General features: G+C 41.4%; 1 protein-coding gene across 2 annotated transcripts in view; it reads right to left on the bottom strand.

Moving 5' to 3' along the window:
* Positions 1-27,276, bottom strand: part of TIAM1 (T-cell lymphoma invasion and metastasis 1) — a 357,887-nt gene that overhangs the window by 28,369 nt on the left and 302,242 nt on the right. For both annotated transcript variants that reach the window (XM_011954980.1, XM_011954981.1), the window contains exons 16-20: positions 20,381-20,484; positions 9,335-9,514; positions 7,895-7,963; positions 7,465-7,590; positions 1,646-1,754 (exon numbers count right to left, since the gene is read on the bottom strand). In XM_011954980.1, the coding sequence (XP_011810370.1) occupies positions 1,646-1,754; positions 7,465-7,590; positions 7,895-7,963; positions 9,335-9,514; positions 20,381-20,484 (588 nt within the window). The remainder of the gene's footprint in view (positions 1-1,645; positions 1,755-7,464; positions 7,591-7,894; positions 7,964-9,334; positions 9,515-20,380; positions 20,485-27,276) is intronic.

The following is a 27,276-nucleotide window of genomic DNA, read 5'->3' as shown; positions in this document are numbered from 1 at the left end:
AAAAAAAAAAAAAAAGAAAAATATGGGTCATACCCACTGTTTTAAGGGATAGTTTTGAAAGATAATATAATATTTTTCTTATTGAATTAAGAAACAATCCATGGGGGCAGAATGTAATCTAATTGAGTGATTAAAAATAACACAAATTGCTCAAGGGCTGAGGTGGGTAATCATTTCACTGTGGAGCAAAGCACTCTACAATTGTTACTTTAACAATCTCATAACAATTAGCATTCAATAAAGGTTGTGAAAGAAACACACTGCACACGTAGAGCCATATGCCCAACACAGCACCCGGGAAAGGTCAGGCAACATGACAAGGAGAATCCCAGGTCCCCTTTTCATTTGAGGTTCCACCAGAACTCTGTTGCACAGATCACCACTACCATTAAGACTGCTTTTATCTGGGGCAGGCTCTTTGTTACCCAGAGATCTGTATTGTGCTAATACTTCCTATAATAGGTTTTAAATTAAGTCAAGCTAGTTCTCTTTGGTAGCAAACATAAACACAACACAAGAACATTATTTACATATCCGGGGACCTGATCAGCAGCTGTTTACTTGGCAGCTACAGTAAAGTGTTAAGGAACAGCAAGCTGATTTCCAGAGATTCTTTGAAATCAAACTTTCTGTTGGTGCTACTGTTTGCCAAGAAAATGTTTCCTTAATCCTTTTACCATCAAAAACCACCATATGCTGAACTATGGAGACATAACTACTTTCTGGAGACTCTCAGAATGTTCCACCGTCTTCTCAGAATACTTAAGAAAAAGCAGCTTGCCAATATAAAAATTCTACTTTGTCCTGCACAAAAATAAACCACAAATGCAAGAATTTTCAAGGATAACTGAGACAACTCTAGAAGTGCTTTTGGGAGCTGTTATCACACTCCCAGGAACAAAAGTAGGTGAAGGAAAGATAAAATTCCACAAAAAGGTATACAGTAAGTACTCATTTAATGTAGTCAGTAAGTTCTTAGAAACTGTAACTTTATGCAAAATGACATATAATGAAACCAATTTTTTTCCTCATCAACATTATAGTGAAATGATGTTGAACAGAATACATTAGTTGGGGACCTGCTGTACATCGTGTCACTTAAAAGTCACAGTTTCCAAGAACCTATCAACAATATGAAGTGAGGACTTGGTTATGAAGTGTGGTAGGTTATAATCGAAACTAATGAAAAACAGAAATAAAGCAGGTAACTTCTAAACTCCCTACATTTTTACATAACTGCAAAATGACCCATCAATTCTGGCCCCAAATAGCAAGGTAAAACTTTCATTACAAGAAAACTGACAAAACTATTAATTCAAGATATTGGCCAGGTGTGGTGGCTCATGCCTGTAATCCCAGCAACTCGGGAGGCTGAGGCAGGAGAATCACTTGAACCTGGGAGGTGGAGGTTGCAGTGAGCTGAGATCGTGCCACTGCACTCCAGCCTGGGCAACAGTGAGACCCTGTCTCAAAAAGAAAAAAAAAAAGAACACATTGCATTGTTCAGCATCCCTATCAGTGGCTTGCTGGAACATCTATCTGGCAATCAATGACTCTTAGATTTCTGTCCAAAAGCCCCCAACCACTGTCAGCCACACAACTGAGAAGCAGCACACCCCCACCTCCATATCCTCAGAGGTCTTACCTTTCACCAGAACCTTGGGAACTTTCGTGTGGCTGGCGCAGAAGGCACTGTAGAGCTTGAAGCGGTCAGCATAATACAGGAACGATCCCCCCAGAGAGAACAGCACTTTCTGGATTTGATGAGAAAAGGCAGAGTTGGTTTGTTTCCTTCCTCCACTGGAAATACCAGCAGGTTATGGCAGGCAGCTCCCATCTGCCTGGCTCACCCCACAAATCAACACCTTTTGTACCTGTCAGAGCCTTTCTTTGTTATCAAATGCCCTAAAACTGCCCATTACAAAGCATGTGCATGTACAAGTTTGTGTACAAGGTGTTGGACTTTGTCTTCTTAGTATTTACAGGGGAGATGTCCCTGGTTTTCCAGGTCTGTGTCTTTTAATAACCTATCTAGGCTGTTTGAATGTTGATGAGAAAGTATATATTTTGGAAAAATCAGAAATCTCAATTCTCTCACTAGCTCCTGTTGGCAAACTAAATAAAGGCAGGAAATGTTCATACCCCCTGCTCCTGAAGTAGAATACGTTCCTCTGATCGCTATCTTCATGACTTCCAAAACCACCCTCTCTTCTAGCGGTTAAGAACATAAGCAATATTAAAGGAAGAAACATGCTTAACTATGGAAATCAGTATCATCTCCCCAGCCTGTCTGCCCTATCCCAGCAGGTTCACAACTCGGTAGAGGCCTTCTCATTAAGATTTTACTATGCCTGACAGGATACTTTGCATCCACATAAAATATATATATATATAGCCTCAGAAAAACATCTTCTGTGAGTTTCACACTGAAAGAGTCTTGTTCAGAGAGAAGCCTTATTTAGCGTATTGAGGCTTAGAATTAAAAGGCAGACTTCAAACAAAGAAATAAGGTTTTGAATTTGAGTAACAAACTAGGTTCCCCAAAATTCAATTTATCTAATGAACACTGACAGTCTGTCCATGACAAAAAAAAAAAAAAAAAAGTTTAAACCATACGTAATTGGTAATTAGAGGCCTCACTTCTCTTCTTACATGTTCTCCTTTTTCTCCTTTACTTTCCAAGTCCTCCCCAAATCTCTACCCTAGCGTGGAGGGTGTCAGCAGGAGTACCCTGGGTACTGCCGTCGGACTTTGAGAGGGACAGTTATCCTTGGAGCCTGATATGGTTTGGCTGTGTCCTCAACCAAATCTTACCTTGAAGTGTAGCTCCTATACTCCCCATATGTTGTGGGAAGTAACTGAATAACGGAGGCAGGTTTTTCCTGTGCTGTTCTCATGATAGTGCATAAGTCTCATGAGATCTGACGGTTTTTATAAAGGGCAGTTCCCTTGCACACGCTCTCTTGCCTGCCACCATGTAAGATACGACTTTGCTCCTCCTGAGGCCTCCCCAGCTATATGGAACTGTGAATCCATTAAACCTCTTTTTCTTTACAAATTACCCAGTCTGAGGTATTTCCTCATAGCAATGTGAAAATTAACTAATACAGAGTCATACTCAAGAATTAAGCAAAAAAAAAGTTGGGGAAGAAAATGTGCTAAATGTAACCCCTCCCTTTAGCCATCCTAAAGCCATTCATTTAACTTAATATTTACCCTACCGTAACCACAGATGAAACATTAAGGTATTCTCTTATTCCTCCTGCCTTATGATTATCAGGGAACACAGTGCACACAAGTATGAGGGGTTTATACACAAAGACCGCACTTCCCCAATGTTTCAGTTCTTCAGGACTTAAGAACGCCTCTCATAGGCTGATGTACATTGCAAATTTCCAAATGAAAATTTTATCAAAACTTACTTAACATCAGAACTAATTATTTCCTTCTGACACTACCTGAGACTAATGCTCTATGCAACTCAGTTGAAGATTTTAACAAGTTTATTGTTTTTTGTCAAACATACAACGAGGAATTTTTTTTTTTAGTTTTTGTTTTGAGCCCAGGCTGGAGTGCAGTGGCGCTATCTCGGCTCACTGCAAGCTCCGCCTCCCAGGTTCATGCCATTCTCCTGCCTCAGCCTCCCGAGTAGCTGGAACTACAGGCCCCCGCCACCAAGCCAGGCTAATGTTTTGTATTTTTTAGTAGAGATGGGGTTTCACTGTGTTAGCCAGGATGGTCTGGATCTCCTGACCTCGTGATCCGCCCACCTCGGCCTCCCAAAGTGCTGGGATTACAGGTGTGAGCCACCGCGCCCGGCCGACAATGATAATTTTAAAAAGGGCAGCAATTGTGGAAATCGACAGCAACAGGTTTGGGAGCAAACAGCGACTGTGTGGAAACCAACTCAGAGAGCCCGGAGAGAATCCCACAGGTAGGCACGCTCAGTGCTCATCAGCCATCTCGCCTTACCGATGGAATGGAGACAATCAGATTGTGCTGTAAGCAGCAAAGTGAAGGTCTATGAAGAGGGTCCCACTTACGTGGAATTGAGAAGAGTGACTGCTGACTATGGAAGTACAGGTTTGGTATCCTTGATCCAAAATGCTTGGGACCAGAAGTATTTCAGATATGTTTTCAGATTTGGGAATATCTGCATTATATTTATTGGTTGAGCATCAAAAATCGAAAATCCAGAATGCTCCAATGGCCACTTCCTGTGAGCATCATGTGGGCACTCAAAAAGTTGCTGATACAGCAGTTCAGATTTCAGATTTTCAGATTTGAGAAGCTCCATCTGTAGCTAAAAGAAGCAACGTACCAGCCCCTCCCTAGAATAACACTGCTCTCAGTACACTCAAGTTCATATCAAAGTTCTGTTACCCAAAGTCTCCTTCTTGTGAATCCTTTTAGTGATGAACTGGACCCAAACTCAAAGAACCAGTCCCACAGCAAAAGACTTACAAATGAATATAATGAATATTAGCTACGTTAGGTTAAAACAATATTTTAAAGTACATCTATATCCATTTTTTAACCAACCCTGGCCTCCAGAATACATCCATTTTTATTAAGCAGCTTTTTTGTTTATCTAACTACCGGGCCACATCACGTGTTCTACTGTGCAAATTATTAATTTACTAATTTAGAAAACAGATATCACTACAAGGAACCTAACCGTATTTCAAATGAAGAGCATTAACCACCAAGAAGCAATTTTTGAATACAAAAATGAACTATATGGAGTATTTAGGGTGAAATATATATTATGCCTACAACTTTCTCTTAAATGGTTTAGGAAGAAAATACTTTATATGTACACATAGACACACCATACATGCATAATGTGCACACATGCACATACAGATACATATGCGCATAGGAGACAGGGAGGGGAAGAAAGAATAAAGCAAATGTAGCCCAATGTTACCATTTGGGGAATCTAGATGAAGGGTATTCAGGAATTCTTTGCACTATTCTCGTAACTTTTCTGTAAGTCTGAAATTATATCCAAACAAAAATGAACACCTATAATATATACATATATATTCACATACTTATGTGTGTTTGTATGTAATTCTTAGTAGCTGCTGTTGCAAAGAGGCAATGTAAAGAGATAACACACACACACACACACACACACACAAACATATATTGAGGTAGAGTATCGAGGTGAGGCAGTCTTTACCTCAGCTCCGAAACGTGTACCCTAACATTACACAGCTAGATTTCTGCAAGTGTTAGAAGACAGGCAAAGAGTATGGGGCCTATACATATATGAACAACTGATTCGTAACATAAACGCAAAAGATATTGAGTGGAAAAAGGATCAAATGATAGTCACTGCAACAAACAGGATGAGAAAAATTGGATATTCATACACACACAAGTTAACTTTGATTCCTACATTAAACAATAACAAATTTAAGTTCAAATAGATCAGAAGTCTAAATGTAAAACTATGAAACTTCTAAGAGAAAACTACAAAACTTCTAAGAGAAAACACAGGAAAAAATCTTTATGATCCTGGTTTAGGCAAAGATTTCATAGGTAAGACACCAAACGTGTGATTCAAAAAGGGAAAATGTAAAAAACTGTACTTCATCAAAATTAAAAACTTCTGCTCTGTGAAGGGCACTGTCAAGAGAATGAAAAGATGGGCCTTCAAACACAGAAAAAAAATTTACAAATCATGTATCTGATAAAGGACTTATATTCAGGATATACAAAGAACTCTCAAAACTCAGAATAAGTAAACAAATAACCCAGTAAAATAAGCAAATTATTTGAACAAACACTTCACCAAGGTGGATACACTGAGGGCAAAAAACAAGCACATAAAAGAAGATGCTCATCATCGTAAGTCATTAGGGAAATTAAAATTAGAACCATAATGAGGTGCTACCACACACCTGTTAGAATGGCTAAAAAAGTGACCGTGACCTCAGCAGAACAATGAGGAGGAACAGATGGAGGGAGCTGCAATGGTATAACCACTCTGTAGAACAGTTTAGCAGTTTCTTAAAAAGTTAAACATACCCTTACCATATGACCCACCCATTCCCTTCCTGGCAACTTAAGAGAAATGAGAGCATATATCCATACTAACACTTGTACACCAATGTTCACAGCAGCTTTATTTGTATTTACCAAAAACTGGAAACAACCCAAATGCCCAAGAAAGGTGAGTGGATAACAAAGTGTGGTCTATCCATTCAATGGAAGACAATGCAGCAATGAAAAGGAATGAGCTCTTGATACACGCAGCAATATGGACGCATCTCAGTAAAACGATGCTGAGTGGAAGGAGTCCCCAAAAAACAGGTAGTTGGTATGGGAGTCCACCAATATAAAATTCCAGAATGCAAACGTTATTTATAATAACAGGGAGCAGGGGTAGAGTGGGAGGGCAGTAAGAAGCAGGAGAGAAAAACCACAAAACGGCAGGACGAGACTTTTAGGAGTAATGATTATGTCCATTGTCCTGATTGTGGTGATGGTTTCACAGGGGTGTGTGTGTGTGAATTCATCAAATTCCACACTAATTATATGCGGCATATTCTACTGCACAATTATACCTTAATCTGTTTGTTAAAGCACATGAGGGTGACATGTAAGCCAACACATGAAGCAGTGTGCTTTGTTAATTGGAGATGCAACACAGGAAATCTGCAATAAAAGAAAGCCAAGCAGGGGAGAGGAAATAAGCAGCCTTGCTAAGGCACTAGTCATAAATCCTCATTAGGCTGCAAGGACACTGTGTGCTGGAAGATTGTCTTCCTCCTGGATAATTATAAGCATTTCCATTAAGCAAAGTTTCCCAGAACAGGGTATATTAATTTGTCTACTGGGTGACCAGAAGTGCCTTTTTTTTTTTTTTTTTAAGACAGAGTCTCGTTCTTGTCCCCCACACTAGACTGCAGTGCCACAATCTCGGCTCACTGCAACCTCTGCATCCTGGGTTCAAGGGATTCTCCTGCCTCAGCCTCCTGAGTAGCTGGGATTACAGGTGCCCGCCATCATGCCCAGCTAATTTTTGTACTTTTAGTAGAGATGGGATTTTGCCATGTTGGCCAGGCTGGTCTCGAACTCCTGACCTCGGGTGATTCACCCGCCTTGGCCTCTCAAAGTGCCAGGATTACAGACATGATCCACAGTGTCTGGCCAGGGATGCTTATTCTAATTCACTAATAGCTAAAGCATTAAAGGGCCCCCGCATAAACCAAACAAAAGGTCAAGGTTGGTACTTAGCACGTAAAAGCCAGCAGCTGCACCAGTTTAATGCAAATTGATGGCCTTGGTCTTCCCTTAGCCAGACCGGCAAGACACACTCTGTTCTCCTCTCAGACACCCTTAAGGAACGGACGCCACTGTGGCCCTCCAATGAAGATGTCAACATGATCAGGGGATTCAACTTGAGCCACACTATGGTCCTGACGCCAGAGGCAGCTTTGCACTACTTACCTTAAATTGGTCGACCTTCTCAAGCTTTTCCAAATCAGGTACCAGTCTCACTCCATCTTCTAGAGTTTTAAGGAATTCTACTTGAAACTCCACCATTTCCGTTAAATTTCCAAAAAGCACGTCAAGCTAGAAATGAAACAGAATTTAATCCACCTCATATCTCATTAGTCTTCCTCAACTTAATTTATATCTGATTACAAGGTTTTTCCATCAATTCTTAACAATTAAGAGAATAATCCCACTAGAGAATGGGGCGGTTTTTCACTCTCCACGAGCACACCAAAGCTTAGCAGGCAGTAATTTCACCTCCTTACTACAATTAAATAAATTTAAAATGTTTTCAGTGTTACACGTGTCCCCATTTTCCCTTTTCACCAACAAGTCAAACCACGGTATGATATTCACAAAGTTGAAACCATTTCCACAATACCTCATCTTGGGTGAGAAAAGTTTCTTTTTGAAGAGGCTTTAGGTATCTCTCCATGAGACAGTTTAAATCCTAAGAATTGAAAAGAGACCTCATTAGCATATGTTAACGTCTATAAAAGGATCTAGAAGAGAACAAACAGATCATGTCCTGCAGGCTAACATTAGAGACTTCAGGTCAGTAAGGTCCATTTCAAGCAGGAGTAAGCCAACCTTTTCTGTCAATATTTTAGGCTTCGAGGACTACAGTTCGGTCTCCATTGCAACTTCCTCAACTGTAGCACCAAAGCAGGCATTCACAATACGTCAAGGAGTGTGGCTGTGTTCTCATCAAACTTTATTTGCGAAAACAGGCAGCGGGCTGGATTTGACCCGAGGGCCGTCGTTTGCTAACCTCTGATTTAAAGACTAAAACATAGATACTTAAACAGAGCACCCTGCTTTCTCAACGGGGAATGTGACCAGGTGTCAAAACAAGTGATAACACAAAGACAACAGACCTGACACTCTTCTGGCTAGACTCTAATTAGATTATGAAGATCATACCCTCAACTTTCTTAAAAATTAAATTTAGCTTTCTTATTAGGTCAAACACACACACACACACACACACACACACACACACATATAAATGAATTGCTCTAAGAATTGCTAGGCTTCCTTAAAAATCACAAGGAGGCGGCTGGGGGCCATGGCTCACACTTGTAATCCCAGCACTTTAGGAGGCCGAGGCAGGTGGATCACGAGGTCAGGAGATTGAGACCATCCTGGCTAACATGGTGAAACCCCGTTTCTACTAAAAATACAAAAAAATTAACCAGGCGTGGTGGCGGGCGCCTGTAGTCCCAGCTACTCGGGAGGCTGAGGCAGGAGAATGGCGTGAACCTGGGAGGTGGAGCTTGCAGTAAGCCGAGATCCCACCACTGCACTCCAGCCTGGGCGACAGAGCCAGACTCTGTCTTTAAAAAAAAAAAAAAAAAAATCACAAGGAGGCTGGGCATGGTAGCTCTCATGTCTATAATCCCAGCACTTTGAGAAGCCAAGGGGGGAGGATCACTTCAGCCCATGAGTTCGAAACCAGTGTGTGCAACATGGTGAAACCCCCTCTCTACAAAAAAACAGAAAATGGGACTGGGCATGGTGGTGTGCACCTGTGGTCTCAGCTCCTCAGGAGGCTGAGCAGGGAGGATCACTTGAGCTCAGGAGGTCAAGGCTGCAGTGAGCTATGATCACACCACTGTACTCCAGCCTGGCCAACAGAGTGAGACTATCTTAAAAAAACACAACAACTCAAAACAAGCTTTTAACATTCAGAGTAAAGGCAAAATTCCAGGAGAACCCAAGAGACTCTTCATGACCACGGTTTGACTCAGCGGTTAGTGAAAACCAGCAGAAACAGACTTCTCTTTTCCGAGGCAGAGGGAGGGGAGGGGGAGAAACATACCTTCACATAGGTGCGCTCCGTCTCCAGGAGCTCGCAGATCACCTTACGCAGCTTATCCGCATCCGAGAGTTGTCTCATGGTCGCCAGCTGAGGCCCCGTGGAGTCCTGAGGAGATGGGCTCTGGTCAGAGGGGTTCATCTCATGCAAACTGCGGCAAAATGCAGCCACCTGTTCTGTACTCTGCAGAGCACGGGGGGGAAGGGAAGGCAGAGGTCGTTATCCCTCATTAGACGCACCTGACACCTGGACCGCCTAGAGGTGTTCTTCCTGGTTAATGAAATGTCACATATGAATGTTGTCTTGTGTTTCCACAAATTGTTCCACATTTAGGAGAACTTCTTGAATGCTCAAAACAACCAGGATAACAATTGCCACCATACACTAATCACTTACCACACGCCTACGCCGGTCTGATGCGTTTCACCTGCCCACACGGGAAGGGCAACGGAAGCCCAGAGGGGTTAAGTAACTCGTCCAAGCCGATGCAGTACATAAGTGGCAGAGCTGGGATTTGAACCAGGCAATCTGGTTCCAAAGCCTATGGATCTCAACCACTCCCCAAGCAAGAAGTTGATAAATTAGGAGACATAAAACTTAGCTGCATTTCACCCAAGGTACAAGCCTAATTAATTATCAGACTCCCAGTTCAGTACACTACCTACTTTGCAATGTTGCAAAGATGATTTTACAAGCTAAGCTAAGGTTTTTCCTGTTAAAAATGGACACTGAGTCAACTTTCTAGATTAAGAAAGATACTCGTACTTAAAAAAAATTTTCTCCCTCTCCACCTTCTCCAAAGGCAAAAAGATACCACTCCCCTTTAAGAATAAGGGAATTAGCCCTTAAACGGGCCTCAATGGGAGATCCCAGTCTCCACACCTACCGGGGATGAATCAGGTGCAGACCATAAGGGTTGCACGTATTTTGTCATCCATTTGAAATCTAGGATTCCAGGATTCTAAAATTCCAACTTTTGCAGTTACACAAACAGTTCTCCAAAGCATGGGCTACTGTAAAAACCCATGAGACCAGTAGTTCTCCACTTTGGCTGCTTATGAGAATCACCTAGGGAGCTTTTCAACATCCCAATGCCCGTGAACACCAGAGATCAATTTCATCAGAATCTTTGGGGTGCGATATGCAGGTATCAGTATTTTTTAAAGCTCTCCGTGTAACTGCTCTAGAGGCTATGTAGTGCACTAAAACTTGTTCCAATGCACCACTCAATGAATGTTTGATGGAAATTTTCTTTCCTTTTTTTTTGGAGACAGAGTGTGGCTTTGTCACCCAGGTTGGAGTGCAGAGGCACAATCTCGGCTCACTGCAACCTCTGCCTTCTGGGTTCACGCCATTCTCCTGCCTCAGCCTCCTGAGGAGCTGGGACTACAGGCGCCCGCCACCACGCCTGGCTAAATTTTTGTATTTTTAATAGAGATGGAGTTTCACCGTGTTAGCCAGGATGGTCTGGATCTCCTGACCTCGTGATCCACCCGCCTCGGCCTCCCCAAGTGCTAGGATTACAGGCGTGAGCCACCGTGCCTGGCCCCGGAAATTTTCTTGAAGCTAGTGGCTGCCCTTCTTATACTTCTCTCTCTGCTTCTGTTGTCTAATTCAACTCTAGGCACAAAGTATTTCCAGTAAATCCCGGTGCAAATAAATAATAACTTCTTCTATCACCCATCTACCCGGCAAGAACATGAGAATATCCTCCCAAAAACAACAGTTAGTGCACAGAGCTGAAAGTCAAGGCTGGTGTTTCGTGTAGGGTAGAAAAGCTAAAATCAAGCATATGCCATGGAGCAGTTTTTTTTTTTTTTTTTTTTTTTTTTGAGACGGAGTCTTGCTCTGTCGCCCAGGCTGGAGTGCAGTGGCGCAATCTTGGCTCACTGCAAGCTCCGCCTCCTGGGTTCACGCTATTCTCCTGCCTCAGCCTCCCGAGCAGCTGGGACCACAAGCGCCCGCCACCTCGCCCAGCTAGTTTTTTTTTTTTAGTAGAGACAGAGTTTCACCGTGTTAGCCAGGATGGTCTTGATCTCCTGACCTCGTGATCCGCCCGTCTCGGCCTCCCAAAGTGCTGGGATTACAGGCTTGAGCCACCGCGCCCGGCCGGAGCAGTTTTAAACACAGAGGAAAGCAGCTAACATTGAAGAGCCTTTCCCTCATTAGCATATCCAAAAGGAAAGGAAGTCTGGAATAAAGATGAGGCAAGGACAGGGAAAATCAGAACCTAACAAGAATGCATTCGCCGCAGTGGCACGACAGGACAGAGGAGAGCCAGGACCCACATCCACATAATTATTATTCTAATTCTCTTACAATCACCACAGCTTATTCGTTGCTAGCACTAACCCTGGTCTTATGTGCCAGAAGGTGCCAGTCACCTCTCACTGGCACTATCCAGTGTTTTTTGTAGAAATGCATGTTTCTGACACTGAATAACCCCACAAACAATTTTCCCTTAGGTGACGGACTGGAAAAATTGACCAAAATGGGCTGAGCTGTATGGTATGTAAATTATATCTCAACAGGGCTGTTAAAAAAGAAAAACGATGTGTTTTTGATCAAAGCTTGTTTCAGTAGAAATAAACTAAACAATTTTATTTAGTTATGCTAGAATTTCACTAACTCAAAACCATCATTAAATATACAGTCAAGTAGGGCTTTGTCTTAAAAATTACAAAGGAACAAATACATCCATTTTAGCAAAAATCCTCATATGTCTTTTAGATGATCCAGTGATAACTGTAATAGAAAACTCATTATACCATAGTCATAATAAGAAAGAAAGCAAACCCTTGACAAAATGAAAATCCATGGACAGACAGTGGTAACAGCTGACAACTAACTGTTCCCTGCCCTTATCTGATCCCAAACTCTCCTTAGTTGCTTTGATTTGGTACCTGGCAAAGGCACCTAACACAACAAATGTATAATTGGCACCTCTCTTTATACCATGCTCTTCTAAAGGTTCCAACTGTAACCACAGCTGTCTGTTTTTCACAGAAATAATAGGAAAGCTACTGCTCAGAGCAACTACATCCTTCACTGCAGTCTAATACAGTGAGTCCTTACTTCACGTGGTTTATAGGTTCTTAGAAATTGACTTTAAATGGCATAAAGAAACCATTTTTACCGTAGGCTAATTGATACACACAAGTTAAGTTCCTATAGCACATTTCTGGTCACAAAGAAAATCACCACACTTCTAAATAAAGACCAAAAGACTCTGAATATTAAACACTGAAATAAATGTAAGCTAGATATACATTTAAGTAAGATAAATAAAAACAAGTTAAGAGAACTATTTACCCAACTGTTGGTGAACTGGCGAGTGATAGTGGTCACAGCGGTAATGGGTTAAGTCAAGCAATAAATGTTTGCAAAGCAAAAATTTTAAGGAGCACCTCCTACCACCATGCAGTTCAAAAACTAGCAAGAACAACTTTGGCAGCATCTCTGAATACTTTTGTACTGCATAGTTTACTGCTATGCATTTGTATGATTGTATACTTTACAAATTTTTATTTTATAATGATTTGTATTCATTTATTCACTCATTTTCCAACCTACTTATTCCAGCTCAGGATCATGGGTGACTGGAGCCTATCTTGACAGCTCAGGGTGCAAGGCAGAAACCAACCCTGAACAGAATGCCATTGCATCATGGGGTGCACACACACACACACACACACACACACACACACTCAGGGACCACTGAGACATGCCAATTCATCCCACGTGCCCGTTTTTGGGACGTGAGAGCAAACTCAGTACCCAGAGAAAACCCACGAAGACCTGGATTCAACATGCAAATTCCACGTAGACAGTGGTCCTGGTCACAAATCAATTTTTTTCACATAAACATTATAATGAAATGATGTTGAACAAAACGTTATCTGAGGACCTGCCATAGAGGCACAGCACACCTTTTATCATTTAGGCAAGCTGCCCGTGTGAAATTGGTGATTCACGAAAGGCAAAACGTTACAAACTTGGGGATCTGACACGTATCAAAGGCAGGAAATCCAAAAGACAGAGGAACCTAACATATTCCTTTGTGCTTCCAATTCACACCTCATCAATGGGTTTTCATTCCATCTGTTCTACCACAAATACTTTGAGAATTCCATTTTTAAGAGTGTGAACAGGGTTTCTGACTTGGTCTATGTAAAGTTTACCACTTCTGAGGTTTGGCATCCTTAGTTTGAAGCAGGCGTGTGGGGTGAGCTCAGGTTAGTAGGGTGCAGGCTAGGGCTTCAGTGCTCTAAATCCAGCTGTCTCCTACCCCAACCTCACCCTCAGACAGCCAGAGCTAAGTTCTGGATTACATTACGAAACACCTTTAGCATCTCAGGGGACAGCTAAAATTCCCTTGGGTCCTCTTTGGACATTTCACAGCCTTAAATATCCCTTCCTTATATACAACCTAAGCCTAGGATAGACTTAGCTGAGTGGTCTCTCAAGTTGAGCAAGAGACAAAGTGGTTTCCCCACTGGCAATCCTATTTAAGACTCAAGGCACCAACCCTCAGGTGCAGCACAAGGAACTGAGTCCAAATGGATGTAATCTCTTTATTGTCAACAATGGATGTAATCTCTTTATTCAATAACTGCACGTTATTTGAATAAAGGATAACAAGGTATCATATGCATAATTACAAGTTATAATGCACATACATGTTGTTAAGGGGGTGTTATATATAAGGTTCTTAAAATTTGCTTGGAAACAAAAGGATGTCATGAAGTTTGAAAATTGTTTGATTAAAATAATACCCCCCAAAATTTTTTTTTGGAAGAAATTATGAAATGCAGGTTTTCTTTAGAATACCTCTAAGCTAGAGATTTTTCCATACTGTGGGGCTCAGCTTTTAAATCCCCCTCCCTCTTTACTGTGGCCAAACTTCTTTACATCAAAATCCATCAGGCCCTTCTCCATGCAGCTTAGCCATGATGTAGAATGTAGGAGGAGCTGGGTTCAGGGCTTTGCCCCGCTCCACCATTGAGTGTTAGAGATGGCATCCTAGTCATTCCCACACCAAGCGTGTCGCCACAGGTGCCCAGAAAGGTCGCCTCAATGGGAGGTTCCCAACATGCTCCCAAAAGCCAAGTATCCTGGATGTGGGACAAGCAGCTTAGGGCTCCAGCAAGGGGAAGACAGACCAGGTTTCTCCAGTGGGGCAAATACAAAGCTCTCCTCTGCTTGAGGAGTGTAATCAGTCACCCTGGAAACCAAAAAAGCACTTACAGGCATTTTGAGAGTTTAAAACTGTTAAAGGGTAGCAGAGCTCTTCCACTGTCAGGACTAAGAATTATCCAACCAACATACAGACAAGGAGAGGACAATGGCAAGAGGAAATGGGCCACTTTACTGAGACCAGCGTGATGCTCAATGTTTAGAATGCTGCTTTCCTCCTGTGGAAGATGAAAAGAAAGTACAAAAAGAGGGGGGTAGACTTTTAAGTACACACTATCAACTCAAGCCACCCAGCTGTTTAAGCTCTTCCTGTTATGCAACCACCAAAGGCAATTTCTAACTCTAGATGAGTTCACAGTTCTAAAACTGTTCTTTGAGTCTGACCGATTTAACACATCCCACAGATTTAAAAGGGGCCAGAGTGGCCTAAAATCTTATAGCCTTTACTTAAGCTTTTTTTGGGGACAATGCGCTCCATAATTTCAGAGACATGATGTACAATGGTAATCCCTACAGTTCTCAATCACCTTTTCAGTTTCCTGTTGAACCAACTTCAAAGAAGAAATATCCAAGAAGGAAGAAGGCTTATGTGAGCAAATCAGGTGCACGCGCTGTAGAAGTTTAAGTTTGATTAAATGACACAACATCTAATGGTCGACAGACTGTGCTATTAATAATAAACTATCAAAAGGTTGAACCTGAGTTTGCTAAATTATTTCTTGCCATTACCCCACTACACTCCCTTACTGGAGAGTTAACATTTACTGTAGGACTAGACCTGTTCAAATAGGTCAGTTGCCGTCAAACCAGTAACACGTCCCCTGAGCCAACCCTTCTATATCTATCTCCCTCTCAAGGAAGCAGAAATAAAGTCAAAAACACCTCAAGCCTTATAAAAGGAAATAAGTTGAACATCCTATTTCCAGACCTCCCTGCCAATCACTCAGATTGCCCGGTCTGAGGGGGGATGGGAGAGTCTCGCCATGCACATAACGCAAGACACAATCAAAATCTCAATAACCAAAACAAAGGCAAAAATTGCAACTGACAATTAATTAAACAAAAAATAATGCAGATTACAGCTTTCTGCCATTTAAGTATGAAAGAGTAGAAAAATGTAAAGACGTTAGGCAAATTCAACTCCATACCAACTCCGAACCTCCCCACCAAAAGCTACAATACGGACTTTATGAACAACGGGATCCAGAGGGTAAAAGGACAGAAAATGGGGAAATGGGAAAGGTATTATCACTGTCATTTGGACTGAAAAACAACTGAGCTAGAAAGTCATAACATAATCAAACCCAGCAAGACAGGATTCAAACAGCAAAGGCGCTCACCAGATGAAGTGTTCGATACATAGAGTCACCGGACTTGTCATTGTTTTCAATCCTGGGCTTGCGCTTTATTTTCCACAGTGCAGACATCATCAGGAATGTATTCTCATGGTAATTAATTCTACCACCTGACGTGTTCAGCACGGAGACAGAAGTTTCTTAAAATATTCCCAGAGCACCAAACGCCTCCTAGCTCCGAAGAGAGCATCCTCTCATATGGACGTCCCATGCTGGTTTTCCCATGAAAATCTACGGCCACGTCTCAACGCAGCAAGGACAGCGACGGTGCAACCCCAGAGCTGCACTCGTTTCCCACCACTGCCCTCTGGGAGGCTGTCAAAAGGCTAAACTGTGGACCAGAACTCAGGCTTTGATTTCACCTGGCTAAACAACAAAAGTTCCAAAAAGGGAGAGCTGAAACTGGCAAGAAAACAAAGCATAAAATGCCTCCCCGGGATGCAAGCGTCTCTGCCCTGCAGTCCGAGATCAGCTGATTGGCCAGCATCCTGCACTGCACAGGAATATTAAACCTGCCTGGCTCCGACGACTTTCAAGGCATTCCACGCTGAGTCAAGAGCAGGCAACTAAAAAAAGTTGTGTGTGTGTGTGTGTGTGTGTGTGTGTGTGTGTGTGTGTGTGTGTATGTTTAACAGTTGATAGTTTCACATTTTTCCACTCATGCTTTGTTATAAAAGCAGACATTTCTGAGACAAAAACAATATGGATTAGAAAGAAAAAAAGCCATTCTTAATGGAAATGTCCTGAAAATTATTCTAATACATTTGCTAAATGGAAAACAAAATCACAGCTGCCAGGAGGCCTGGAATGCATGACACATGACCGCGCTGCCCTGAAGCTAATTAGCATTCATTTCCAGAAACAAGAGTTTTCAATGAGAAGCCGAGAAAAAAGTAGCCAGCGGTGATGAGGCTTTTTGAGGTTGTCACCCACAGTCACAGGAGAAAGGAGGTGGCTCAGAAAGAGAAAGGCGGCTAGACTGTCCCTGCAGTGTGATGTTCCCCCACACCTCCCCAGTGGCTGTGACATTCCAGTACCACCACGCTCAACAACAAGCATACAATTATTTACTTTCTCAACTCTGAAAGGCCACACATAGCAAAAACTGCTATTCAATACAAGTGAAAAACACAGAACTCTAACATGCTTTTTCTTTATCCTGACCAATATTATGCAAAACAGCCCATTTAGAAAGAAACCAAGAACATTAAACAAAATCAACAGCTCTAACATATTCAGCTGGAATAAAAAGTGATTATTTGTTTCTGTTTATTTAGTTATTTACATATTTATATCTCTCTACACTCAGCCTGGTGCATTCAGACAAGGCTAAATCATGCTTTTAAGTTTAGACAGCTAATGATTTCAAAATTAATTTTCAGTTTATTCTCAAGAAAAATTTCACACTTATATAGGAGATGCATCAAAAAATATTTAGCCTTAATCAAGAAACTTAAGGTGTTTGCTTGCTCTTACTTTAAATCATAAAAAGAGACACACAGAAATATTAGGTATTAGGAAAAAATTTAAGTGGTTTATGGCTGTATATATAAATGGCCTACAGCACCACTAATAAATTAATGCCGTCTTTTTATGAGGCCTGGTATTTAACACCAGATGTTAACAGTCTGGACACAAAGTAGTTTTAACATAGCCATTAACAGCACAAGACCTGGAGCAAACTGGGCTTCCATCCTGGTTTTGTCATTACAGAGCTGTGTGACCTTCAGCAAGTCGCTTAACCTCTGTTCTAGTGCCTTCATCTATAAAACAGGGCAAATAATAGTATCTCTCTCAAGGGTGTTGTAAGGCTGAGATGAATTTATATAGCACAGTACTTAATATATACAAGCCCTTCAATAAGTATTACTTCTCATTTATTATTACTAACACACAGTAGAACCCGGTCACCAAGAACTGCTCATTTAAGCTTTTGGTGTTCAACTATCCTAAGTGAGAAATTTAATTGACCAAAGGTTATTTTAGCTAACTAATTTGGGTTGCATGACAAACTTTCAAATAAAGAAGATGAAATCTGAATCAAAGCAAAACTAGGAAGTATTTCGGACACACAGTGCTCCCCACATCCAACCTAGCAGAATGAAATACCAACTTATGGCTTGAATGCAGTCTACTGCACGATCTTCAAAAATATTCAAATCACCACCCAAACTTCTCAATCTTTTTTTTTTTGAGATGTAGTCGCACTCTGTCTCCCAGCCTGGAGTGCGGTGGCGTGATCTCGGCTCACTGCAACCTCCGTCTCCCAGGTTCAAGCAATTCTCCTGCCTCAGCCTCCCGAGTAGCTTGTCAGTAATTTTGAGAAAATTCTGTCACTTTTTAGAAAGCCCACTAAGAATTTCTACAAGAAAATCTTTTTTTTTTTTTTTTTTTGAGACAGAGTCTTGCTCTGTCGCCCGGCCTGGAGTGCAGTGACCGGATCTCAGCTCACTGCAGGCTCCGCCTCCCGGGTTTACGCCATTCTCCTGCCTCAGCCTCCCAAGTAGCTGGGACTAGAGGCGCCCGCCACCTCGCCCGGCTAGTTTTTTTTTGTATTTTTTAGTAGAGACGGGGTTTCACAGTGTTAGCCAGGATGGTCTCGATCTCCTGACCTCGTGATCCGCCCGTCTCGGCCTCCCAAAGTGCTGGGATTACAGGCTTGAGCCACCGCGCCCGGCCAAGAAAATCTTAAAACAGCACCATCTATTTCTATATTTGACCCTTTATGTTCCGATAAGTTCAAGACCCTTGTTCTCTGGAAAAAGAACCATGGAGTCGGAGTGACACATGGGACCAGTCAACAAAGCCCTGGAGCCTCTTCCGTCCTCTCCACTGCCAGACCCTCACATTATACAGGACTCTGTGCATGACCTCATGACTCACTATATTTAACACGGAAACGATCTCTCTCAAAATCCACAAGGAGATGAGAACACTGACTATTACGGTAAAGTAAAAATGATCCAATCATTTTGGATCCAATACTTTTTAAGTGTTCAGAAATAAACGTTTAGATACAGGAAAAGTAGTTGTTTGCTTAAATCCAGTTAGAAATTGAAAATTAATATTTTTAGTTCCCATAATACAGTAACTTAATAGATACCCTTCAAATTGTCTTACATCAGTATAGAAATATGTGTTTCTCCTGAGGACAACTGACTGACCCCACAAAAGTAAGTGGGTAAAACAAATGTAAGGGTCACCTAAATAAAAAGTAACTTTAAGCAGTTGGTTTTTTAAATTTGCCTTAAAAGGAAACATCTGCATTTCCAATGATCTGCTTTTTAATTAACAACCAACAACATAATGCCTTTCAGTCTATAAATAATTAATGTTGCTTTCAAATAATGTTGCCTTTATATTGTGCCCAACTTAAAAGGACACTGAGAACGAAGATCCTACAGTCAGGAGAGAGAAACAAATATGGATAAAAGACACTGAAGGATCAAATACGTGCACACAAGAAAGTCCTACAGAATATACACATACAGAAGGAATCAAAACAGGAAATGTACAAACGTAGGTTTTCAAAATAATAGTTTATGTTTGGAAAGCATTTTTCAGTTATCAATGTGCTTTCTCATAGTTATATTATTTGACCCACCCAAAAATCCAATCTCCAAGCAAAGGCAAGAATCACCCTAATTTTGCAGATAAGAAAACAAAGGTATAAAGTTACATGATTTGCTTAGGTTAAGTGACTAGTAAGTGTCAAGCAAAAAATTGAGATCGCAGAGGAATATAACTATCTCAACAACATTATAGAAAAAGATAAGTATAGAAACATAATCACATGCAATTGCTTTTTTTGGGGGGAGGGTGTGTCTTTTGGATTCAGGTAACACAGAGGTTTTAAGTTGGGTTGTGTTTTGAAGACTGCGGTGAAAAGAGGCTGCTGACCCATGGAACACTTTATGAAGTGGAATAGACGCATAATAAATTATGGGCAACAATTTCAGTGTCTTGCACCAAAGAGTCAGAAGAAGAACTTTCTTACTATGTTCAACTAAGGGAAAGTGTGTTTTGATTAATTTTAAAATATGGTTTCTTTCCCTTTAACATAAAAGTGGCTCACTTTTCATAAGAGCTGAACGCAGGTAACTCAAAAGGAGTTCATTACAGAAACCCCAAGCAGCAAGAAAGCATAGCTGACTGAATCTCACATACTCTGGATGCTGTTCCATCCTACACAAATGAAGATGTAATAAGGAAATGGCAAAAAATTATGGCATTAACTGGGAGCTCCAGCAGTGGCAGAAATGAAAGAAAAGGGATTTTATTTCATTACGAGAAATTTCTGCCCGATATTCTCACATACAGGTTTGTTACCAAGGCTGTAATTTGGATTTCACATCCTGCTATTCAGCAACATCTCAGAAGTAAAAACACTTCGTCCATGGAAAGGCCTGGTAACCACATACAGCTGTTGTAGGTGACGTTGTCAGCTGTGATTCTTCAGTGGTTCAAGGCATGGGATGTGAAAATGAAAATCTCTCACCTTGCTGCTATGATCAGTCTCATCTGAGGATTCCAAGTCTGGCCCCTCGGTCTCCTCTGGAGCGGTCTCAGCACTGCTGCCCTGCTCGCTGCAGAGGCTGTGCCCTGTCACATGAAATCAGAAGAAAATGTGGGTCAACATGGATAGTAATTGCTTAAAAGCCAACCCTGTGTGAGGGGGACAAGGAATCCCACTCATGACGTGTACACATACTGTAAGACCCTCCAAGTACAAGCTCCATCACCTTGGCTCAATCAAATTCAAATGATAGTTGTTACTGTTAGAACTAGTATTATTACTTTATATTTTTCATCATAAATAATAATTGTGGATTGAATGTCTTTGTCTCCCCCTATATAAATTTTTATGTTGAAGACCTACCCCCCCATTGTAATAGTAGTTAGAAGAGGGATGTCTGGGAAATCATTAAGTTTAGATGAGGTCATAAAGGTGAGGTCCCATGGATGAGATTAGTGTCCTTGTAAGAAGAGAGAGAAACCAGAGTTTATTCTCTCTCCACCATGTGATGACACAGTAAGAAGGCAGCTGTCTGTAAGCCAGGAAAAGAGCCCTCATCAGGCAACTGAATTGGTTAGTACCCAGATGATGGGGAATCCCAGGCTCTAAAACCATAAGCAATAAATGACTGTTGCTTAAGCCACTCAATTTACGGTATTTTGTCATAGCAGCCTAAGCTAAGACAATAATAGTTTATAATAAAAGAATACATATATACTAAAAAATTAACTGGTTTTGTTGATTTTACAATTAGCAAATTGATTAATTCATTAATTACTAAAATAATTAAATAAGCCATACTGAGAACAGTACAACCAAAAAAAATGACTGTCCCATTTCCATTACCTGAAAAATCCTGCAACGTCTGTTTTTGCCAAGTCTGGCAAACTATAAACATCTTATAATACCTGCTCTTCCCATGATAGTCTGTGCAAAAGTGCAAGCAACTTTCTTCCTTTGCTATTTACTGAGGGCCTACCACAGCGGTTCCCTAGAGTGGTTCTCTGCATTGAGAAGAGAATGTGAGGATCACTTTCCCCTGGGGTGCTTCTCAAACTTACGGAGCATTTGGATCCCCAGGGGAACATGTTAAATGCAGATTCCCATTCAGCAGGCATGGGGTTGGGACTAAGATTCTGTATATCTTACCAGCTCCGAATGATACTAATCAAAACTGCAGGTCCACGGGCCACACTTGGAATAGAAAGACTCTAGAACATCAAAAACTTTCTCTAGTTGCAGCTGAGAAGACAGTAGTTTGAGTACCACTGTCCTACAATATGAGGCACCGGATCACGGACTAGAGCACTATCAATATAACCAGACAAGAGAGAAGGAAAGAGAAGAAATGGGAGCAGAAGGAGCCTCTGATGCTTTAGATGAAAGATTCAGTCTGCAAAGTGGCTGCCTTGCTCCAATGACACCATTACAGCCATAAGCTGCTTGGCAACACTTTCTATTCAGGTCCACACTGGCCAGGAAAGTTAGGGAGGAAGTGGGCCTCTGAGCAAACCTGGCACCCATGCTGCCTCTTACTGTCCCTTTCTTCTCTGGAATGAAGTACTAAAACTGAGTGAGTGTACCCTGAACAGCTTAGAGGTTTCTGTCTGTTTCCTCACCTTTTGGCTCTGGCTCTTGGATTTTCTTGTGTTTGTTTTCATTATTGGATCACTCATTACTTGCTGTTAAGGTGGCAGTGGTCAAAGAAGGAAGGTTGGCTAACTTGGCAGATATCATCTATGTCAACTGTCATTGCCGAAGCAAAAGTGCTTGCATATTTTGCACGGGGGCAATGACCTAGGTACAGGTATTCATCCCTGATCTGGAACAGCTGACCAGCTCATCTGGAAACACAATGGCAACAGCACTCAGTGCTCTGATCACAGGAACGACAGCATCCTCAGTGTGACGTCCAGAGCAGCCAGGAGGCATGACAGACAGGGGCCCCCTTCACACTGTGGTCTGCAGAATCACAACCTCCTGGAGTTGAACAACCCATAGACTGTGCAGAGAAATGCTGTAACCCTGCACATCCCATTGCTCACAATGCCTAGGATAGCTGATGCTCATGAAATAGTGGGAGAGCAAATAAAAGGATTTTCCTTTGTTTTTGTTTTTGTTTTGGGTTTTGAGACGGAGTTTCACTCTTGTCACTCAGGCTGGAGTGCAGTGGTACAATCTCAGCTCACTTCAACCTCTGCGTCCTGGGTTCAAGTGATTCTCCTGCCTCAGCCTCCCGAGTAGCTGGGATTACAGGTGCCCACCACCATGTCCAGCTAACTTTTGTATTTTTGGTAGAGACAGGGTTTCACCATGTTGGTAAGGCTGGTCTTGAACTCCTGGATCCACCCACCTCGGCCTCCCAAAGTGCTGGGATTACAGGCATGAGCTACAGTGCCCGGTTGGATTTTCATTTTTAGTAATACTGTGAGAGCCAGGTTTCCTGAAGAGCAAACAAATAAATCTACTTCTACAAAACACTTAGAAATGCTAAATAAACTAAAACAAATGTCTTTTTTAAACAAAGCGGAGCTCCAAAAACTCTCCAAAGCCCAAATGAAGACGATAAAATTGATAAAGAAAGGAGGGTAGTGTCCATGCTATGGCAGCCTAAGTATATCCATCAATCCCCAAGCCCTAAAGCAGTATTTCCCAAAGGGTGTGAGAACCTGTTAGTGTTAGCAGGGTGACAACTCTTTTGGGATAGAATTGTGCACTTGGTAGGGACACTTGGCACTAGGCTCCCTGGCTTCTGAGCACCAAACGATTAGGACTTGATTGCCACTGTGACAATCAAAAATGTACCCACACATTTCCCAACAGCAGCACCATCCAGTTTGAGACCCACTGCCCTGGAGCCTTTGGTTTTAATTGTAAGCCCATGATACATGATACAGAAAACAGGGCTTGGGTCAATATAACTTCTGAAGTTAGAAGTGAATTTCCCACATTCATACGGTTCCCCTGAGGGGCTACACCCCTTAGTCTAAAAAGACATAGACTACAAGAAAAAAGTGCTCATTGGTAAAAGAAAAAGAGATGGAAAAAGGAATTCTGCCTACACTTCGGGGTAGGAGAGTGGAAAGGGAACACAGCAGGTTTCTTCCCTGAGATTTTTTTTTTTTTTGGGAGATGGATTCTCACTCTGTCACCCAGGCTGGAGTGCAGTGGTGTGATCTCAGTTCACTGCAACCTCCGCCCTCTGGGTTCAATTGATTCTCCTGCCTCAGCATCCTGAGTAGCTGGGATTACAGATGCTCATCACCATGTTGGCTAATTTTTGTATATTTAGTAGAAATGGGGTTTTGCCATATTTGCCGGGCTGGTCTTGAACTCCTGACCTCAGGTGATCTGTCCGCCTCGGCTTCCCAAAGTGCTGGGATTACGGGCATGAGCCACAGGGCTTGGCCTGTTCCCTGAGATTCTAGTTGTGGGACTGACTTCATGTGTTTGCATTCCAAGGCATCTGGTAGGAGCAAAAGCAAATCTACTCTGGAAGATTTCACCCTTAATGATGATATCACATAATACCCAGAGATAGAGCTTGGTCAAACAAGGACCCATAATCCCATATTATAAAACTCAAGAGGCAACGTATAACTATGAGCAAGAAGCAACAGACACACTAACGGACAAAATCAGACCCCCAAGGAATGATACTGCAATGATCAGATGTAGAATATCAAATAAGTATGCTTAAAATACTTTTTTAAAAGAAGAAGAAAGGGAGCCGGATACGGTGGCTCATGCCTGTAATCCCAGCACTTTTGGGAGGCTGAGGCAGGTGGATCATCTGAGGTCAGGAGTTCAAGACTAGTCTGGCCAACATGGTGAAAATGTCGTCTCTACTAAAAATACAAAAATTAGCCAGGGGTGGTGGCACGTGCCTGTAATCCCAGCTACTTGGGAGGCTGAGGTGGGAGAATCATTTGAACGCAGAAGGCAGAGGTTGCAGTGAGTCAAGACTGCACCATTGCACTCCAGCCTGGGAGACAGAGTGAGACTCCATCTCAAAAATAATAATAATAGAACAGAAGAAGAAAGAGATAATTTCAAAAAACATCAAATAAATTAATAGAAATTTTAGAAATAGAAACTATAACCAATGAAATGAAACACTCAATAGATGAGATGTAAATTGACGAAATGAGAAAAGACTAGAACATCTATCCGAAGACATTACCTTACTAGAGCTCCTAAAGAAACCTTCAAATGTTAAACCTATCAAAATGGAATTGCATTTTCAGCTAAAATATTATCCAAGAAAGAGACTTTAATAAAGACTTTTGAGAAACAAAGAATGAGAAAGTTTACCAAGAACAGAATCTCACTGAAAAAGTTCTCTAAAGGATGTACTTTCAGGTGGGGAAAGAAAGATCTGGTACACAAGTGAAAATGATAAACAGCTGATACACATACAGGTAAGTCTTAGTATATACGACAACCCCCCTCCCCCCCAACTCCCCAAAAAAGGTACTTGGGGGCAAAAAAAAATACAAACTGCAACTAAAACAATGGTGGAAATGATTATATTTAAAGCCATTTCATAATTTTATGCAAGAGGGAACTAGAAACACTAACTTTGGTTTCTGTTAATAATCATGTTAAAATTTTAAGATCAACCACTAAAAGAACAGAAATAGATTATATAGGTTGAAAGGAGAAAGCAGAATTTATAAATGCAACCTGGAAGAGGACAGGAAAGGAAAAGAAAAACAAGCGAGACAAATTGGGCAAAACAAGATAATAGAAACAAATAAAAATATGTAGATATTCTAAATAAATGTAAGACAGCCTAATACTTAAATTTCATGTTTAGATTCTAGAAAAAAACAGTGCAAAACAAAGCCCCAGCTGCATGCTATATGGAAGTGATAGACTTAAACATAAAAGACACTGCAGATTAAAAGGTTGAAAAACTATATTAGGCAAACATACAGAAAGTTTCAAAAATGTCAGACACAATCGATTAGTCAGGATACTGAAGACGTAAACATCAGTAATTATACAGCTTGAGTCATGAATGCATTTCAAACCCATACCCAAGAAATTGGTGAATACACATTTTCCATAAGAATTAGCAATTTATGCAAACTGGCCACACATCAGGCCACACTGTAAGTTTTAAGCAATACTAAAGAATCTGTATGGATGCAGACCACAATGGCAACATTTTTCTTGGAACTAAATATTTTATGAAAGAAAAAAAGGCCAGTAACACTAAAGACAGTTTTAAAAAAGAAAAACAAGATTAGGGGATTTTACCTACCAGATCTCAAAACATATTATAAAATTACAGTAATCTAAAGCAGTGCAGAACAGGCTAACAGAACAGAGAGCTCAGAAACAGTGCCTCTATCCCATGCAGATGTTCCTCAACTTATGATGGGGTTATGCCCCAATAAGCCCATCACAAAGTCAAAAAATCATTAAGTCAAATCATCATACATTGGAGACCATCTGGCCAGGCGTGGTGGCTCACACCTGTAATCCTAGCACTTTGGGAGATTGAGGCAGGCAGATCGTGAGGTCAGGAGTTCGAGACCAGCCTGATTAACATGCTGAAACCCCATCTCTAATAAAAATACAAAAATTAGCCAGGCATAGTGGCACACACCTATAATCCCAGCCACTCAGGAGGCTGAGGCAGGAGAATCACTTGAACCCAGGACGCGGAGGTTACAGTGAACTGAGATTGTGCCACTACACTCCAGCCTGGGTGGCATAGTGAAACGCCATCTCAAAAAAAAAAAAAGGTGGGGGCCATCTAGATATGGAAATGTGAAACACAGCAGTTGTGCCATTGCAGACCAGTGAGAAAGGAATAGAATATTTGATAAATGATGCTAGGACAGTAGCCACATGAAGAAACACAACATTGGATCCTAACTCACACCATTCACAAAAATCAGTACCAGAGATATAAATCAGCATGTGAATAGCCCAAACTGTAAATCTTTTAGAATATAGAAGACAGTGTTTATTACTTCAGGGGAGAGAGAGATTTCTTAAACAAGATATAAGGAGTACAAACCATGTAAGACTGAAAATTCAGATTTTGCTGAAATTAAACACTTTTGTTTGTAAAAAGGCACCATAAATACAAGAAGACATGTTACAGACTGAAAAAGTTATCTTCAGTACATATAACTAGCAAAATATTAACATCTAAAATATAAAAGAACTCCTACAAATCAATAACTGGAGGTGTATCTGATTCTAAAGCATATATATTTTTTATCCCCGTATGTCATGTTTTCTACCCTTAACTGAATAAAATGAATTAAAATAGGCAATGCAGTTTATAGCAGATCATTTGCAAAGATGACAGTGATTATTTATTTCATCTCTTTAAGCACAGACTTTTGTGTCTATTTTGCCATTCCATGAATTTGGGCTGGTGTTGTGATTTGTTTTGACCAACAGAATGCAACTTAAGAGATAATATGTTAATTGTGAGCCAAGGCCTCAAGTGACTTTGCAGTCTCTGATCTTGCCCTGCTGGGAACTCTGAGCCCACCATACAAAGAAATCTCAAGCTAGCCTCCAATGAGAGACCCCAAGGAGAGGAGGCCCAGGTGTCTAGTCACCATACGTGGGAGTGACTTAGGCCATCTTAAACCCTCCAGCCCCAGTCAAGCCACTGGATCACAGAGCCACATGAATGACTCCATGGAAGGTCAGAACAACCAACCAGCTGAGCCCAGACCAAACTGTTGAGCCACAGAACAGTGAGCAAGTTTGTTGCGTGGTAGGAGATAACCAGTAAGTGATTAGGGGGAATTTCATGATACAAGAAAGCCAGAAAGGCAGGAGTTGACAGTGGTACACTTCAAGGAAGCTAAGGAGAGACACCAGCATGGCAGGAAGAGGGAATT

The sequence above is a fragment of the Colobus angolensis genome, unplaced genomic scaffold, assembly GCF_000951035.1.
Source record: "Colobus angolensis palliatus isolate OR3802 unplaced genomic scaffold, Cang.pa_1.0 Scaffold390, whole genome shotgun sequence".
Classification (NCBI taxonomy): Eukaryota; Metazoa; Chordata; class Mammalia; order Primates; family Cercopithecidae; genus Colobus; species Colobus angolensis.
This window is presented reverse-complemented; position numbering and strand designations above follow the sequence as displayed.